We start from the raw sequence: 20689 nt of genomic DNA, 5'->3' as shown, positions 1-20689 counted from the left end.
AGTACTTCTGCATTTATGACCTCATTTTATTCCTGAATCTGAGTTGAGCAAGGATGAGCTATCCTCATTTTATAGATACAGTTGTGAGAAGTTAAAGTATTTGTTTCAAGATCAGAACTACTTTAAATCATATGACAAATTCCATGTCCTTTAAGATGATACACCTACATAAGAAGAATGGTTGAATGAACTATCAAGTATGTTGTTTCTGTGAGTTTAAACATCAATAACTGCTTCTAGAGTTAAAAAGAATTGCATTTGTAGAAATTTTGCTCTTTGAAGATATCAGACCATGATAAAAATATGATTCTTAATCTGAGTCAGAATCTTCAAAAGAAGATTGCAAGAGTGAAATTCATTCCCATACATTTTTAATTTAGCTCATATACTTGGGGAGAATAATTACTTTTATCAAGATTAAAATGAATATTTTATGAAATGAAAGGCAGTATTTTAGTTATATTTTATAGATAAAACACAAACTGTAAAAAAAATAAATATATAGATTTCAAGCAGGTTACATTATACTCCCAGAGTTCTTGCTATGCTATTTTTTAAGACAATGTTGTTAATAAAATGAATACTAAGTATAATTCAAAAAGTAAATACAGACTATATATGTGTATATATATATGTGTGTGTGTGTGTATGTAACATATATATGTAGGCACAGAAATTCTATGATGCATTTACTATAAAAATTTTTATTTCAATTTTGGAAAGTCAGTTTGCAAGCACTGCCTAGAAGGAAAACAATTTATAGTTTGAACTTTGCTCATGTCATTTGGCTTCTCTTGATGCATATTTCCTAATCTCTACACTAGTTTCTTCTGGTTCTGCAATATTAAGATTTATTCATTCATTCATTTCAGGTATTTATTAGGGTCTTGCTTTGTGAAGAGTACTGTGATGTGAACAGAAAAATTATCTGTGAAAAGTACAAAACTTGCTCCTGTACTCAAAGACTGTACAATCTAGAGGGAAGATAGACATAAACCAAGATTTATCATAACCACCAAGTAATTACAACTAAGATATGCTGGTGCAATATGCTGCCAGGAAAGTCTTTGGCAAGTTTAGCTAGTTTATAGAATTAGATGGGGGTTAAGAAAGGATTCCCTTGGAAAGTGAGTTTCTGAAAGAAACTTGTACAGAGTGAGCTTTCAAGGGAAATAAAGACGTTTTTGAGGGGGAAAAAAAAATGTTGATTTGCTTTAAGACCTAGCAAAAGCATGGCTGGAAAAGAACCTGGAGGTGTGTGAACAAAAATAAGGATTCAGAGGGACATGTGACCTATATAATCCAAAATTTTCTAAAAACCATATAAATAAAACAGATCCTGAAAGTCATAAGAAATCATTTGAAGCAGGGAAATTATATGAGCATATGGACATTTTACACAGATTAATCTTGTTCATCCTGGTAGAAGCAAGAGATGGATGAACATGAATGCTTTAAAAAAATGTGGTTACAGTAAAAAAGAAAGAAAACATTGAATAAATTCCAGGCACACTGTAGATGTAGATTATCCTGCCTGTTTAAAAGAGTGGGTTCAGTAGATATTGATGACTTTTGGGTTTCTTGCTTGGACAACTCTAACATTGTTGGTATCATTTCTGCAGGTAAAGAATCTTATAAACAGAGCAGGAGTTTTAGAATAAGTATCAAACATAAGATCAGTTCGTTATTCATTAACTTTAAAATGTCAAATAGATGTTAGATATGTGTGTATGGCGATGAGAAGACAGCCATGATTTGGAAACATGCTCTGTGATGTTGTCAGCCTTAAGAGTGACTGGTATTTAGGCCTGTGTGGGGATAAAACCACACAGTAAGTAATATCTACACCTTATGAAAAATAACTGATGTCTGTGATACTCATAAGTGCTTCCCAGTACCTAGAAGGGTGTCTGGTACAGCATTGGTATTCACAGGGTGCTTGTTGAGGTATTGAAGAATAATAGAGTGTTAATAGCTGCATCCCAGGGAACTGTAATATACATGAAGAGGAAAGCAACCCCACCCCACCTCCAGTGAGACTAAGATGTCATAGAGTTCCTGGAAAAATGCAAGGCTGTAATATCTTGGAAGTTAAGAGGCAGTCATATTTCCAGAAGAAAAGTTATCAATCACATTTGTCCCTCCAGAAGCTGCTGAGAGGTTAATGAAACTCAGTTGAAAGAAATGTGAAGTCTGTTTACAGCTGTGCTGAAATTTGAGGGAGAGAAATTAGGTGGAAAAGGGCTGAGGATCATATGGAAAGTTAGCAGGTGTAGACTCCATGTTAATTTAAGGGTTTCAAATTTTGTATGAAGGTGAACAGAGCAGGGAAAATGTCAGTGTTAGAAGGACTTTTATGATGAAAAAGGCTAGAGCATGTTACACAGCTGATGAAACAGATCAATCAGTCAAGAAAAGTCACAAATGTAGAGACAAAACTATCTGAGAAGGTAGGAGATAGGATTCATATGCTCTAAACTGTACAGCTGATACAGCAGCTTACTGGAAAAGGGGAAGCAATAAATGATTTATTTTATCTATAAATATGTTACAAAATAATTTATAATTTTTGTGACTGAATCCAGAGACTACTAAGGTCTTATGGAAAGACAGATAAAAGATACCCTTATAGTTCAAAAATTGTTTGATTTAGCCCTAGGAGGATTCTTGGGGCAATTTTAGAAGCTGTGATGGTTGACGGTACATTGGGGAGCCTTTAAACCCACAAAATACTATAGAGTTAAAATTATGTATCGGCAAAATAGGAAAAAATATATTTATATACTTTCAGCATAATTACTCATAATTTCTTATTCCATTTTAAAACACACATTATAAATTCAAACATATTTTAAATCAGTTATATATAATAAACTAGCAAATCTTGTCTTATTTAATTGGAAAAATATATGAAATTTAGAAGTTAATTTAGTTTTAATTTATATTTTAAATAGCATGTATTATAGACTGTCAAAATAAAGTGTACAGACTTTGAATTAAAAAAAACATTACGTATGTACATTCAGATATATTTAACTCTTTAAGTAAAGCAACAAGCTAAATCTAGATTATATTTGTTGGACTGAGGGACTAATTTTTAACAATAGGCTTATCTTACTTTCATATGTAATACATTCTATTCATAATAGTGGCTTTTCTATGTATGTATTTTAGTGGACACAACATCAGTCAATAGTTTATGGTTCAGATTTTAAAAATATTTTATAATTAGTGATATTTTCCTATTCTCACATTAAATATGTGTTTATTTTGAATGTTGTGTCCCTTGATTCACATAAAAAGTGTGCAAAATAAAAACTACAATCAATTTGGGATATTTATACAGCATAATTCTATCTCATTTTATTTTATAAACATTGAAAATATTTGGTAGTGATGGCAAATTACTCTTATAAAACTGACTACAAAATCATCTATGGAACTAGAGACTGATAAAATGATATTTATTGATTTTCTCTGTAATTTCAATGGCTAAAAATATTCCTAACATGCTAGGATGACTATAATATAATGCCTTAAAAAATTCTTGGTAATAAAATTACTCTGAAAATATTTTTCACAATTTATTTTGGCTTTACAACATGTTTAATATTGTTTGTTTAACCAAAAACCAAAAACCACCTTAGTACCTTTTAGCAACTGCTTCCTTTTTCTTTTCTTGTTACTATGAATTGAAGACATGCTTAATATTTACATTGACTCAATATAATTTGGTGACACATAATTCCATCCATATAGAGAAGTGACATAAATCATCACCAATAAATATATTGCTAACATTTTTTCAGTTAGTTTTTATTATAATCAACTTTTTGATTATACATATAATGAACTATTGAGTGAAATTATTTTGATGGCATTCAACTCTACTTTCCACAAGACTAGTGTATATTTCATCTCCAAATAACATGAACAGAAAATAAAATATTTAAGTTTATGGCAAATACTAAAATGTTTTCTTAAGGTTATGATTGTTTTAGAATAGAAAGAAATTCTAAAATAATGGTGAGATTGAAGTTCAATTAATGGGGAAGAACTTCATTTTAACAGTGTGGAAATCTCAGCCAAGTCTAAATACTAATCATACATTCAAGACAACATTTATTTGGTTTAGCCCATAATATAAAAATAAATTTCTGTAAATTATTTTCATTATCTTTGTTTCTCAAAATTATTTTAAATGAGCAACAATAACACATGTGTCACGTGTACCTATGGCCAGTTGAGTTAATGTTCCTCGCTTCTATTCTTTTGCAAATTTTCACTGCATGAACTTATAATTTTAATTATATTTCTTGGTACTTCATTCATTATTAAAATATAACTATTCTTATTAAATGTGTTTTCTAAGAAAATATGATAGCAAAAAAATTACTATTAGCAAACTTTACAGAATATGATGAGCTCATATTTAAGTAACAGTGTGAATTTACCAGTGACACTGTGGAATGACTGGTGACCTTTTTCTAAAAAGTTGTATCTTCAGTATAAAATATTTACAATGTTCACATTTGAGAAATCAATGATATAACTAATGTCTATGTTACGTGAAATAAACATTATTGATATTGAGTCTCAGTTATATTTTTAATATGTGACAAAAATTTAGAAGCATTTTATACTAGATTTTTTTATTCTTTGTCTTGTATCAAAATAATTTTTTTAGGTAATTGGTAGTAGCTTTGTGTACATCTTGTATTAATTATTTTCTCCTTTTTTCTTTCCTACTTTCACTTTTTTCTTTGCCTTTATTTTCATGTTTGTAACTCCTTTTCCTTAATTATTTTTTTCTTGTTCTACTTTCAAAAATAATTTTCATCATACAGATAAATGCTGTGAAGCGAATAAAAGCGAAAATGGAAGCCAGTCATGGCAGCTGAATGCTGCTGCATTTTCTTTCATTATAGTCATAAGTTTGTCTTGCATGTTTTAATGTTGTTGCTGTATCATATATTTCCTTTTTTGCCCTGAAAACTTACAAGGCTAATCTATAATTGCAATAAAATATTTTCTAAAGTCCAACTAAATATGCATGTGTCCTCACCCAGGAATAGTGAGCCTTTTTTCCCTACCCCAAATTGTTGACCTTTAAAATAGATATATTTGTTGGGAAATCACAGAAGGACATTGAACCAAGATTGTTTCTTCCAAGTACTAGTTCACAGAGTAACTTGTTTCATTCTCAACTTTTTTTTAATTTCTAAAGTTGGCCTTGTTAAATATCATGTTGCTTTCATTTGAACTTAAAAATGAAAGTGCTAGTCACTCAGCTCTGTCTGACTCTTTGTGACCCCATGATCTTTATAGCCCGCCAGACTTCTCTGTCCATGAAATTTTCCAGGCAAGACTACTGGAGTGGGTAGCCATTCCCTTCTCCAAGAGGTCTTTCTGACCCAGGGATCAAACCCTGGTCTCCTGCTTTGCAGGGGGACTCTTTACCATCTGTGTGAGCCACCACAGAAGTCCATTTAGAACTTAAGCATTTGCTATATCTAATAGTATTTCGTTTGGTTATTTTACAAATATAACTCAATATCCATGGCCAAATATTGTATAAATAGAAATTTTGTGATGTAGAATTGTGGCTCTTTCATATTGACTTGATTGTTATTCCTTTAAATGTAGGTTTAGAACTTTGTAAACATAATATTTCATAGTTTACTATTTATATAAAACATAAACCTGATAGCTTTTATTACATTAAATGTGTATGTCTTATGTGCTGCCTGATTTTCCTCTTGACATAAAATATCATAAGGAATTAAAGTGAACCAGATTCATTTCTTCAATTTGAATACCCAAAATCTAGACTTTTAGTTTTCATTAAATAAAGCTACCTTTCTGCAATTGTCCCAAAGTAAATAGTAAGTTAAAGCTGATTATATTTTAAAAGTTACACCCTGTGTACTAGGTTTGAATTGTGTTTTGAGGTAACATCAAGTATTCATGTTCCAACATAAAATCTTATTACTTTTTCCTGGAAACCTGAGTCAGTTTCTTTGCAAGATCAGAGGGAAGTAAATGTTTTAGCCACTACTTTCCAGAAGATGAAATTGAAATGAGGATGTGTTACTAGATTCCAGCACTGAGAGGAGGCTGGATTTGATGGAGTAGCATGAGTAATGATTTTTATTTTCACATTTCATTCATTACAAAATAAGAAAGAAGTATTTTGTGTTTTTTTTTTTACTCCCAGCTCTACTCTAGCAAGTAATTCTTACTATGTATTCAAGATAATTAGGAGGAAATCAAATTTACATGTATTAACAAGAATGACAGTGGTTCACATGGTAAATCAAATGATTGATTTCTGGGCTTTGAGATTCATTCATCAAAAACAATTTTTTTATTGTATTTATTGTTTTTATGTCTTCAGTGAAATACTTAAAGGATCCTATTATGTAAGATGTAAAGGTGGACCAACCTTTGGTAGTCTGTTTTCTGTAATTCATGTTTCCAAACTTTTTGCTGTCCACTGCTATACTTCTTTCTTCTGAGCTAACAGCAAACCTAAAGAATGCAGAAGTGACCCATTTACGGGTTAAACACACTTCTTTCTCCCCTGCTGAGACAAAGGGATTTCCTCCTACCAATTCATGCAGTGTGGGGATTTAACCTATTTATTGGAAATGTTCTAGTTTTAAAATTAAAATAACCAGTGTTTCTGTGTATTGAAGAACTAACTATAATTTCATACTATACTCCATGATTGTATCTCACATTCCATGGATTTGGATAAGACTTGCAGATGTGTTGACTACTGATACGTAACAAATGCTGGGAAAGAAAGGAGTTCCAGTAACACTTGCATGAACAAATTTTTCCATTTATTATAACCTGACTGGATCTTGCCAGTATTATAAATATTTCCATAATAAAGTCATAGAAATTATCTTGATACAGTACATGATTATGAAATACTTTTGTGGAGAACATGTAATATGTCTTTAGTAAGATAAGAGAGTTGATTTTTTTTTAATTTTATAATCTATAATTCAAAGTCACGAACAATGATATGAAGAACACTCAGTCTAGCTTACATGATACTTTGACTGATATTTGGATAGGTCAGAAAAGAACCTAAAATTAAAATTCTAGTATCTTAGCAGAATTACTTACACTTAATGAAGTTGTTCATTTATGTTTTTTAAACATCTAAGTCCAAGTCAAGATATTAATCCTAAAAGTAATAAGCTATTTATTATTTGGCCAAGTTTCTATTCTTAGATGAACAGTTATTTTACAGTTCTAAGACGTGCGTAAGTTAAAAAATATTCTCAAGACATATTAAAATATAAACCCCATGCTTTGCCTTATGTCTATAAGAAATAGGAGAGCACAAAACTATAAGCAATGCAGCTGTTGCATTTCAAAAAGTGAAACCTTAGAGACTATAAATTACCTTGTCAGGTTGTTATTTTACATTGTAATAAATGTAAATGTTGCTGAATTATATTTTTTATTACTTGAGTTTTACTTTTGTTATGTACAACCATCAAGTCTGACAGTATGTTTTGTCTAATTGAAATCTGCTATAGATCTAAGGAAATGTGATTATTGGTAACCAAGACATAAAAATTCTCCTAGCATCATCCAATATTTTTTTTTAATCCAGTGGATTTTTAAATAAAATTCTGTGCCTAAATGTATAAATAAGAACTTGTGTGTAAGGTGAGTTTTATGTTATTCATTATATATAATCAGAAATATGTACCTATGTTCATTGTTGTATGTATTGTATTGTCAAATGTTAGATCATTTTAACAGTTTGCTTAGACCATATTATGCCAGTTATAAAGGTAGGTTGATTTGCTTATGCATAGTTACCATTATTTGAACATAGAGCATCCTGATTAATTTTTTATATAAATTTGAAATCATTTTTCTTCTTCCAACCCTTTCCAAGTTCATCTTCTTTTATCCATTTATCATTTATCCCTACTGGTCTCTCGACCCCAATTCAAGCTCTAATTATTTATCAGATAGCTCTAAGGCCGATCAAACTACATTTCAGATATGTTCACAGATTATGCCTAGGAGGCAGCAATAAAACCTTTCCTATGAAAAATATTGTCTTACATGGGAGAACCTTAAATTAATTTTCATTTTTGGCTTTTCTGTTCTAATACTGTTATTCATTGAGAATTAAAACATTTTATAAACCCTATACCCATATTTTTTTCCAAACTATTATGCAAGTGTACTTATGTACTTATATGTGTTCTTTGCTGGTAGACATGAACACAATTGAAACTCTTAATGACTTTATTTTTCTTAAATTTTTTTATTAGCTTAAAGTATCTCAAGGGTTTAACAATGTTAAATAAATAAATAAATTCTAGAGATTGGATTAACATATTATATATATGTCAATTATATAAAAATAATTGCACAAATTGCACATAATTTTGACACTTTGGGCATTTGGCATTTCTTTTAAAATTAATAATTAAAATTACAAGTATGCATAGTAGTTCATAGAGTATACAATTTGGATATGATTATACAACTCATATTTTCTATTTAATAATTCCCATTAATTATATTTAATTTAAATTAAAATTTAAGTAAGTAAAATTCTACAATGTTTTTTAATCTAGACAGGTAGATTTATGATTTTTCATTTATATTGAACAAAATAAAATATTTGAGGAGGAATTAGGCCATGAACTTTTAGATCTGGATGGTTACTTTCAAATATATGAAAAGCATTCTTTTTATCATGATACACCTACACTAAGAATAAAATAATACAATTTTTAGATTACAAATGATTTTAACAATTCAAGATGAATATTTGCATCACTAATGCAGTAAATATGTTTGTATCTACCTTTCAAAAATAACTAATATTATGTATATTTTCAGTTTATAGTAGTTAAGCAACATCTCTAGTCATAAAATTATCTAAAACTCCCCAACTATTTGTTTTTGATTATGATTTTAGCAGCATTAAGAGTTTTAAATAAATAACCTCTTAGGACACTACCTAAATTAAATATATAATTTACATGTTTCATAGCCCTTATATATTAGAATTCCATTCACTGAATAAAGATACTAGATGAAAAGTTCATACCTAAATTTGTCATTTTATGCATTTTATTACGGCTCAAATCTATGAGACATAATGTAGTATCCTTTAACCCACTTTTGAATAAGTACAAATTAAGTAAGCTTTCTCTTACTTGGTTTTATTTCCTTTCATTCTTCCTTCTTAATTTTTCTTTATACTATTCTCTCTCTCTCTCCCTTCCTCCCTTCCCTCCTACTCTCTCTCTTTCCCTCTCAATTTCTGGCCATGGATAAATAAGATGCAGTTCTTCTGTTCCTTTTCTGTTAATTGCTGTTAATTTTTTTAATTTCAGAATTTGTGGTATGTATATATGTCATAAAACTTTAAACAAAGTTAATGCATTGAATGGGTAAGATTAAATTTATTTTCAAATGATTGGAGATATGAATATTCTACAAATTGCCCTGGAATGATTTCAATATAAATTGAAATTGGTAAAAAGCCTATATTTAAATCAGCTGATTATGTCATTAAAAATGAAGTAGTATTTAATCACTATTAATGCTTGATAATCTTAGAATTCAGAAGATATTAACAGTAAATATTAGGTCTTAACTAAAGGGAAAAGTTTCAAATATCTAATTAACATATTTTATGCCCAACCACCATCTAATTTTCTAGAGTTAACATCTTTAATTTTTTAAATTATTTATTTCTAGTTGAAAGATAATTGTTTTAACAATATTTTGTTGGTTTCTACCATACATCAACATGAATCAGCCATATAATTCATGCTGATGTATGTAGTATATCTTTTTACTACATCGTGCTTAAAAAATTTAATATAACACATAATGATTATAAAAGTAAACTGCATCTCAGTATTTTGGTAGGAGAATGGATTCAATCTAATTTCATTGTTCTGAAATAAATCAGAGATGAGAATCTAATATCAATGCTTTATTTTCCAAACACCTTTAGTTTCTTTATCTTACCTAAGATTATGAATCAGATACAGATCTCTGGTAGTCATCCTCCCCTCCCTCATGGTTATTAACTAAGTAATTGGAAGCCTAAAATACCTGTCTGTAAATGTTACAGAAAGAGTGGATTATTCTAGAACATCAGTTTTTAGCTACTAGTTAGCAAAATTGAAAAACAAAATAGCCAGGGAAAACACATATGTTCAAAAGTTCAAGTAATGAACCTGAGGTGATTTGAACTGCAACTGATGTCCTCATGTCTTTGTTGTAGACTATTATTCCAGCTACTTTTTAAAGATATACTCATTCAAGTATAATTAAATTTTCAGTATGAACTAATCTAATGTTGGTTGTATTAAGCCTACATACATTGTAAACTTTCTTTATTTGTGTATGTTCAAACTGAATTTAGTTATTCTTTATCACTCCATTTTCAAGTAATGGAAATATAGTTACAAACTGGGAACATTGCATAATATTCAGAGATAACATAACTTTTAAATTATGCCATATTTATCTATGTACTAAATGGGCACGGTGAAATAAATCTCTAGTAAATCCTTTTTTTCCCTAAAAAGTAAGAAATTGAAAATGACTGTTTTTAAAGAACATCCATAATTCATGAACTTCTTTCAAGAATATTTTTATCTCACATCTTAACATTGATTTTATATATAACAGTTCTGTTTTAAAGTGACTATTTCTGATCATTTTAATTGCATTTGTTTTCATCATAGCTTATTTTCTTAAAATAAAATGTATGTTATATATGTATTGTCCTCAATATCATCTCTTATTTAAAACCTGTGACATAATATCCAGCACTTTGTGTAATCCTATGCATGAGTTTCATAGTATATTAAATGTCATTTTATTTTCTGTACTTCTGTGTCTCCATTGTTGTAATAAAGAAAACTGAGGAAAACCTTTGCTATATGTGTTTTCTTTATTACTGGTACAAACCTTTTCTGTCTTGTGTGTTTTCATTTCTAACTTGATCAGATTCAATATCTCAAAGTAATACATGTATGGTAACACATGCATATATATTCCTATTTTACAAACAGTCAATTGTTGCATTTCCAGTTAAAAATTAAATAGTGTAGAAATTACAAAAGGGAAAAAAGTCATTTTCAAGATTTGCATTATTTTAAGGCATGCTTAATCTTCCTTTATCCAGAACAGCCTTCTCCCAAATATATGTCTTAAAGACCACTCATTAAAATGTTTGCATACATTTTAAAATGAAAATTATAGTATCTGTATTTTGTTACAATGCTTAACTTCTTTCAGTTGATAAAATAGTTATAGACGTTTTATATATTGGGAGAGAGAAAGAGGTAAGCTAATTTTTTTTTTTCTGTTCTCGTTTTTATTTTTCCTGAAGCTCCTTAAAAATGATATGGTATCAAATGGGAAGTATCTGGGGATATTTGAACATTTTCATAGTGACTGTCACAGTAATTTTATATTACCTGGTTAGATTTATGTTACTTTATTTTGGGGGACCACTAAGGAAACTAAAGAGATTTGAGCAAATATATTCTAGCATTCTAATAAAACACCATTATCTTATTTTTTTTCTTTTTTTTTTAAATTTTATTTTATTTTTAAACTTTACATAACTGTATTAGTTTTGCCAAATATCAAAATGAATCCGCCACAGGTATACATGTGTTCCCCATCCTGAACCCTCCTCCCTCCTCCCTCCCCATTCCATCCCTCTGGGTCTTATTATAGCAACAATCTGAGGATCAGAGAATGACTAGTCATTGACATAGTCAAGTTACTCATATTCTGTTTTCCTTGTATGTTTGTTTTATCAAATTACACTGACAGGAGGTATACCTAAATCTCTTGTCTATTACTTATATGATCTTCTAGCTTTGACCTACTTCCTTTGACTTCTTGATTGGACCATAGGAAAAACTTTCTGGCAAAGGAAAGGCTGTGTATTAACTGACCACCATGCCTTCCAGTAGTCCTGGTACTTCTCTTAAGCTGCTGTTATATTTCACACTTCGACTTATATATAAAGCTTCATTTATTCTCATGATCAGTATAATAAACTCACATGGTGTATATAGTCTTAGAGTATCAAATTAAATTTTATTATTTTCTGATTTTTATACAATTGTCTAAAAACATTTTTTAAATGACTTATTTATATTTTGGTAGAAATAAATAATATTATCTTTATATAAAATAATATTTTTACTTTCTAATGAAAGCTAAAATAGATATTTCCATTTCAACATCTATCCTTTTCATTTTAAGAAATCAAAATAAGCAACTTCAATACATAATTTGCACTGTGGCTATATGCTTGCTTCTTTACTGATTTCTCATTTATTATTACAAGAGAAATACTAAATTATTTTAAAAATCATATTAGAATATATTCTTTTATTTTTTTAAGTGTAGTTAAAACAGAACTAAAAATTATCTCCTCAAACTAGCATTTCTGGTTTGAAGAATCTCTGAATGACAAATTTCCATTTGCCATTGCTTCTTTCTATATAATTTCATCATGCTGAACTGCATATGTACATTACCTGAAAGATTAAATGCAAAATTCACTGATGCTCTTGAAAAATGATGAGAAAAATATTATACTTTTGGTACTTATTGTTGGAAAACAGAATAACAATTAATTGGGTTTTCATATACTATCCTGAGACTTACTCTTCCATCAAATGGCTCAGATATGAAGGAAAGTTTACTTAAGGAAATAGAAATATTTCTCTACAACACTATTCAGTATGGTTCATTTATTGATTTCCTCATACAAAAACAGGAAACTGAAAGTGATTGACTTGCCTGTGTGTTACTCATAACATAGTATGTCACATTTTGGTAGTTGTTAAAGAACATAAACATAATTATAGACATTTTCAGTTGATTCAGGCCTATTAACAATTCCCATTAAGATTTTAAAACATTAACTTTTTTCCTGCTCTTAAATATACTTTGTTTTCTAGGCTAGTTTCAACTTTTCACCAAAATTGAGAGTACTGTACTGAGTTCTTATATACCTCTTATCCCGATATACATATAGCCTCCTCCATTATAATCATGCAGAGTGGTACCTTTGTTACCATCAATGAACCTACATTGAGACATCATTTTTTACCCAGAGTTTGTATTAAGTGTTACTCTTGGTTTTGCACATTCTATGGGTTTTGATGAATATACAATGACATGTATCCACCATTATGGTATCATACAAAATAGTTCCAGTGCCCTAAAAATCCTCTGTCCACTGCCTGCCTTTTCACCCCTGTCTCTCTGCTAATCCCTGACAACTACTGATGTTCATAGTTTTGCCTTTTCTGTAGTGTCATATAGATGGAATCATACAGTAAGTAATATTTTCAGATTGGCTTATCTCACTTGGTAATGTACCTTTAAAATTCCTCCTATATCTTTTCATGTTCATGTCTTTGTAGTATTGAATGATATTCCATTGCCTGGCTGTTCCATGTTTTATCCTTACACCAAATGAAATGAATAACATTTTTGTCTCTATTTTTCTTAGTGAAAGTCTACACTTCTATTTTTATAGTTGATGGTATACAATATAGTAATTCAGATGCAGTGTGCAATAATAACTGGCCCTACATGTTTAGAATGTTTTGTTTTAATAATGTAGCTTAATTTTTTTATTTAACCCCAATGCAGAAAAGGAAGTTTCTAAGACACAATACAATACATGTTAAAATGGAAATTTTGTAAAATTAATAGGTTATAAATTCCTTAAAAAATGATATCATTCATATATTCACATTTACATTATTGTCTTATAAATTTAGAATATTCAAAAGTATGTATATTTAAGAATTTTATAATAAATAGGTTAAACTGTATGGAATTTCAATAAACAATTTGTAAAACATCAGTTGTAGTTTAATATTGATGCTTCTGCTCTTTAGTTGCTAAGTCGTGTCCAACTACTTGCTACCCCAAGAACTATTTAGTCTGCCAGGCTCCTCTGTTTATAGGATCTCCCAGCCAAGAATACTGGAGTGAGTTGCCATTTCCTTCTCCAGGCAGTCTTCCTAACACAGGGATCAAATCTCTATCTACTTCTTGGCAAGTGAATTCTTTACCCCTGAGTCACCTGGGAAACTCTAGTTTAATCTTATACAAGTGTAATTCAATTTTGTAATATAGTCTTTAAGAAAAAAAGGTATTTTCTGTTTGTGTAAAGAAAATTTAATTTCCTTGTTTTAAATATAGGGAATACTCTTTTAATATTAAAAGAAACAATGAAATTGGCCATTTAATGAGTGAACAAAGACCTAAAATTTAAACTATTCACTTTTTTTTAACACTGGTCAATATCTGTTTTGATCATATTCATATCATTCTTAGAAGCTCCCTTTTCTACTAACCAATGAAAGCTTCACTGTCTTATGTGAAATAACAAAAATAATTCCATGAAAGTAAACTGAACATATACTATAAGATTTAAACTGAATATGAACAAATTATAGAGTGAGTGAGGTAAGAATAAACTTCAAATATAGCAGTTTGAATAATTATAGAAAAATATTTTATATTACTATCCATTTTTTGGACAGGATTTTGTGAAAGGTGGTCTCCTTCCAACATAATTAGCAATTTGAAATGTCAGTGTAGATAGGAGCATAGATATTCTGCTATGCAAATGCTTTAGATATTTCACAATTTCCCATGATTTATATTTGTACCAGGTTTTCAACCATTATAAAATATTCGTTACTAAGTTTTTAGTTATTTGAAATATTTATCAGAAAAATGTTATCTACTATTTCTTTTAGCCAAGTTGAATTTTCAAAATTAATGCAATTATTTTATTCTTTAATTTCCTTTCTTACATTAAAACATGTTACCTTAACTCATATTAAAACTTGACAAGTTTCCATCAGCATTCTCATAGAAGAATACTTTTTATATTTTAGATTATTCACTTTTTATACAGAATTGTTTTAAATTTTAAAAAAAGATAGATACTAAAACCTTAAGGGGGATTGGATAGATATTTTAAAAATGGTCAAAATTATGAGTCACTTGAAATGTCATTCTAATTAAAAGTATATAGAATAAGTATACAGGCAAACTGTTTACCATCTGAGCCACTAGGGAAGCCCATACTAATTATAATTTATGGTATATATATATATATATATATATATATATATATACACACACACACACACATATATGATACAAAATATAGTATATTTTATCTTATACAGTGTCTACTTTTTATATTTTTTGATGTAGACAATTTTTTAAGTCTTTATTGAATTTGTTACAATATTGCTTCTGTTTTATTTATTTATTTATTTTTTTGGCCATGAAGCATGTAGGATCTTAGCTTCCTGTACCTTCTGCATTGGAAGATGAAGTCATAACCACTGGACCACCAGGGAGGTCCCTATAGATAATGTAGGGAAGTCCCTACATTATCTAATGTGAATTAAATCACTAATCACAATATGAGACTATCTTCTAGCTTCTTCAATCCCAACAGCAGGCAGGTATTGACATGTATATATGCATTATAGAAAAGGTATGACATAAGAGAGAGGGAAGGCTGGATGGACATTTAGCGCTGTAGCCCAAGCCTCTACTAGCCCCCCTCCCAACCATTGCAACAGGCTTTATTTCCCTGTCTATGTGTTTGTAGCCTCTTCTTACCATCTTTTAAGAAAAGATCAGTTAGGTTTTGTTGTTGGTGATTATTTTGTTTTGGTTGATTTATTTTTTCATTTGTCTATTCACTTGAAAGGTTCATTGTTTTTAACCTCATAATTTATCACTTAATCAGCATCTTCCACCAGTTACCCCCAATATCAAATCCCTAATATCCATAAATATCTGCTAACTTCAGGTTATACTGTATATTTTCATGTATCTCCTTCTTTGCTCATATCATGTTCTAACTTAAATGGGCTCATAATCACACAGAAAACTTCTTATTCTTCAGTGTCATGTCAGAAGTTGTCTTTTCTATCGTGCCTTCCTTGACCACTAAGCATCAGCTTCCATGCTTCTTCCACCTATTTTCTCAGGTCACACTATGTTACACCACTAGAAAAGCATTCTCACTCACCCCTATCAATACGGTAATAACTCCCAGTGAAGAGAGTCCTTTGCCTTTTTCTTTTTTTATTCTCACAACAGCTTGATAGAATTGTTTAATAGCATTATGATAATCATGTCATATGATTATCACATAGGATGATCATATGTCTTTGACCAATTTATCATTAGGCTAAAAGATAACTTTTATGATATAAAGGACTAGAAAATATTTTGAAAAAACATGTCGGTCACAATCCTACTTTGTAAATATATATATATATGTAAATAAATATATATACTTTTAGAAAAGAGTGTAGGGTTTTACACATATTAATTTGCATAGTAAACTATAATTTCCTTTTCATTACTAAACCAATTATCTTCAATTAACTGCTTTTTCTTACCTCAAATCAGTTACTTAGTTTAAAAAAATAAGTCTGATTTATTAGTGCTACCTCTTGATACCATCTTCCAAATCTCTCCTGTTAGTAGGGAAAAGGGACTTGAAAGAAATTGTAGATTACCATTGCATTTATGCATTTAAAAAATCATTATACATGTAATATCATTTTGACAGAAAAATCAAAACGACTAGAAAATAGTATACAGGAATTGTAAAATACAATCTTCACCTCCCAAATACTAGGGTTGTATGAAAAAAAATTCGCTAGTAGGTAGTAAGTTGTCTACATCAGTATTGCTTAACTGATTACACACACAAAAGACAAAACTACCTTTTTAAGATGTACCAAAAATAGCCTGAAGACTTAAAACATAGATGAGGATTTCTCTAGTGGCTCAGATGGTAAACTGTCTGCCTGCAATGCAGGAGACCCGGGTTTCATCCCTGGGTCGGGAAGATCCCCTGGAGAAGGTAAAGGCAACCCACTCCAGTACTCTTGCCTGGAAAATCCCATGGACAGAGGAGCCTGGTAGGCTACAGTCCATGGGATTGCAAAGAATCAGACACAACTGAGCGATTTCATTTTCCTTTTCCTTTTAAAACATATATAAAAAATAACACAGGGCTTTATTGATATGTCTGAGTAATGTTGAAAGATTATTGGTGAATTTTGCTTATATCTTTTAAAATCTGAAAATTTTCAATTCCTAAATTTATATTTATGAGGAATACTACAAAGGGTTTTATCAAAGAACCAGAAAGCTAGAAAATCACATACAATATAAACTTCCATGTAACTATGGATCTCCAACATGACTTTTATGATATGTTTGTAGACATATAAAGAGCGCCAATGAACTTAATATGTGTTCATTTAAAACACAGCTAATTACCTCTGTGTGATCCTAAAAGCCAAAAATCCCTAAGACAAGTCCCAAAGCACTTATAAACTGGTGTAATTACATACAAGTATGTACTTTTTTCAAGTATCTAACAGTCTTTATTTTTAATATATTTTTAAGATTTTACCCTTTTAAAATTCCAATATTATTTGCCTGAAGTGCAATCCTTTATAAAAGACTGCAGTTTTGTCTTCACTGATGACAATACTCTCTTCACAGCCAGCACAGATATACTAGCATTATGTACATTTTCCCTTTAAATCGTACCCTGAAAAACATGTGAGATAGAACACTGTACCCACACAGTTTTTGTACAACTAGCTCAATAAGCAATTAAATATCTGAATAAAGTGAATGTTTACGGGCACTTCATGGACATGAGTTTGAGTAAGCTCCAGGAGTTGGTGATGGGCAGGGAAGCCTGGCATGTTGCAGTCCATGGGGTGGCAAAGAGATCGACATGACTGAGCGACTGAACTGAATTGAACTGAACTGAAAAAGTTGCTAATGAGCACATTTTGTCAAAAAGCTGAATGATGTAATTACTTTTATCTCATAAATACTATTAACAAGAATTGTCCAAAAAAGAACTGATACTACAAAATAAATGATTAGAACACAAAGCAAGTATAGTCATAATTTAAAACAAACGAGACTTTGATCCACTTCATATTAAAATAAACTTTTAAGAGATTTAATCTTATTGTTTTATTTAAATGGATATTTACATGTCTAAAATATTGTGCAAAATAACCTTAACTATAAAAATAACAATAAATGTGATTCAAACCTCAAAACTAAAAAAAAAAAAAAACCCAAAAACTCAAAGCTAATGATGAGCTAAAATAGACAAAAGTGAAGAGAATACATACATATCTATCTATCTATCTATCTATATATACATACATACACACACATACATATAGGTATATATATACCTACCTCTATACCTATATATATATATAATCCTATGTTCATGGGATTTCTCAGGCAAGAATACTGTAGTGGATTGCTATTTCCTCCTCCAGAGGATCTTCCGACTCAGGGAATGAACCTGTGTCTCTTGCATCTCTGGCATTGGCAGGCTGATTCTTTACCACTGTGCCACCTAGGAAATACATATATATATATATATATATATATATATATAATATACATTATATATATATTTGTTCACAAACTGAGTATCAGTTCAGTTCAGTTCAGTCGCTCAGACATGTCCGACTCTTTGCGACCCCATGAATCTCAGCACCCCAGGCCTCCCTGTCCATCACCAACTCCTGGAGTTCACTCAGACTCACGTCCATTGAGTCAGTGATGCCATCCAGCCATCTTATCCTCTGTTGTCCCCTTCTCCTCCTCCCCCCAATCCCTCCCAGCATCAGAGTCTTTTCCAATGAGTCAACTCTTCCCACGAGGTGGCCAAAGTACTGGAGTTTCAGCTTTAGCATCATTCCTTCCAAAGAAATCCCAGAATGGACTGGTTGGATCTCCTTGCAGTCCAAGAGACTCTCAAGAGTTTTCTCCAACACCACAGTTCAAAAGCATCAATTCTTCGATGCTCAGCCTTCTTCACAGTCCAACTCTCACATCCATACATGACCACAGGAAAAACCATAGCCTTGACTAGATGAAACTTTTTGGCAAAGTAATGTCTCTGCTTTTGAATATGCTATCTAGGTTGGTCATAACTTTCCTTCCAAGGAGTAAGCGTCTTTTAATTTCATGGCTGCAGTCACCATCTGCAGTGATTTTGGAGCCCAAAAAATAAAGTCTGACACTGCTTCCACTGTTTCCCCATCTATTTCCCATGAAGTGATGGGACCAGATGCCATGATCTTCGTTTTCTGAATGTTGAGCTTTAAGCCAACTTTTTCACTCTCCATTTTCACTTTCATCAAGAGGCTTTTTAGTTCCTCTTCATTTTCTGCCATAAGGGTGGTGTCATCTGCATATCTGAGGTTATTGATATTTCTCACGTCAATCTTGATTCCAGCTTGTGTTTCTTCCAGTCTAGCGTTTCTCATGATGTACTCTGCATATAAGTTAAATAAGTAGGATGACAATATACAGCCTTGAAAAACTCCTTTTCCTATTTGGAACCAGTCTGTTGTTCCATGTCCAGTTCTAACTGTTGCTTCCTGACCTGCATACAAATTTCTCAGAGTCAGGTCAGGTGGTCTGGTATTCCCATCTCTTTCAGAATTTTTCACAGTTTATTGTGATCCACACAGTCAAAGGCTTTGGCATAGTCAGTAAAGCAGAAATAGATGTTTTTCTCAAACTCTCTTGCTTTTTCAATGATCCAGTAGATGTTGGCAATTTGATCTCTGGTTCCTCTGCCTTTTCTAAAACCAGCTTGTTCAGTGTTATCTGTCAGAGACAATAAGAGCATTATCAATAATTATCTTTTTGTGTTTGTTTAATTTTGACATCAGACTTTCAAAGATTGGGAAAGATTTTAATTTGACATATAGAAGAAGTAAGGCAATGACCATAAAGGTACATTTACTGTACAAATAATGAAAAAATTAAAAAATAATATTAAACTAAAAAACTTCTCAAGTTTTAGTCACAGTGAGATGCACGTCTAAAACTGGAAGAATGAAAATATACCAAAACCTTAGGCCTAATGAATAGTGTTTATCAAAAATAGTAAAAAATACATGTAAAATATAAACATTTATTTACAATTATTTTCTGCACCATAGTTCATGTATGCTAGCAACTTTAAAGTATTTATACTAGCTAAAATCTAGGAAGATGTAGAGTAAAAGAAGAGAAATCCTAATTTTTTAAAAGAAGATACTATAAACAAGTGATGAATAATAAGTTTGCCATAAACAAAGTGATCATTTGTGTTAGTCAGTCATATCCAACTCTTTGTGGCCCCGTGGACTGTAGCCCATCAGGCTCCTCTGTCCCTGGGATTTCGCAGGCAAGAGTACTGGGGTGGGTTGCCATTTCCTCCTCCAGGGGGTCTTCCTGGCCCAGGGCTCAAACCCTGGGTCTCGTGCATTGCGGGCACAGTCTTTACCATCTGAGCCACAAGGTTTGTGAAGTAATATTTTTATGGTGTTTTGGAATTTCCAAAGTACCTTCATATATGATTATCAAAGAATATTTTAGCTAGGTTATATGAGAATTATTGTCCACATTTCATTAATAATTAAACAGAATAAAAGTGTGACAGATATTTCCATTTGTAGTGTGTTGGCCACAAAATGGTGGAGATGAAAGTAATTTCCATCAATGTTTGTTTTCTATAACTTTAATTTCTTCTATTTTTTAT

At 30.8% G+C, this 20689-nt stretch overlaps 1 protein-coding gene across 2 annotated transcripts in view; it reads left to right on the top strand.

Annotated features, from left to right (window-relative positions):
- Positions 1–20689, top strand: part of NCAM2 (neural cell adhesion molecule 2) — a 575454-nt gene that overhangs the window by 528224 nt on the left and 26541 nt on the right. The window contains exon 16 of one of the 2 annotated variants that reach the window (XM_025282115.2): positions 4848–5048. The exons of the other annotated variant lie outside the window; for it this stretch is intronic. Coding sequence (XP_025137900.1) covers positions 4848–4954 — 107 coding nt within the window. The 3' untranslated portion in view covers positions 4955–5048. Of the gene's footprint in view, positions 1–4847; positions 5049–20689 lie in introns of those variants that run through there. 2 annotated transcript variants of the gene reach the window in all.

Source organism: Bubalus bubalis, chromosome 1 (genome assembly GCF_019923935.1).
Source record: "Bubalus bubalis isolate 160015118507 breed Murrah chromosome 1, NDDB_SH_1, whole genome shotgun sequence".
Taxonomy (NCBI): Eukaryota; Metazoa; Chordata; class Mammalia; order Artiodactyla; family Bovidae; genus Bubalus; species Bubalus bubalis.
The sequence above is the reverse complement of the archived record's forward strand: the minus strand, read 5'-3'. Positions and strand labels throughout refer to the sequence as shown.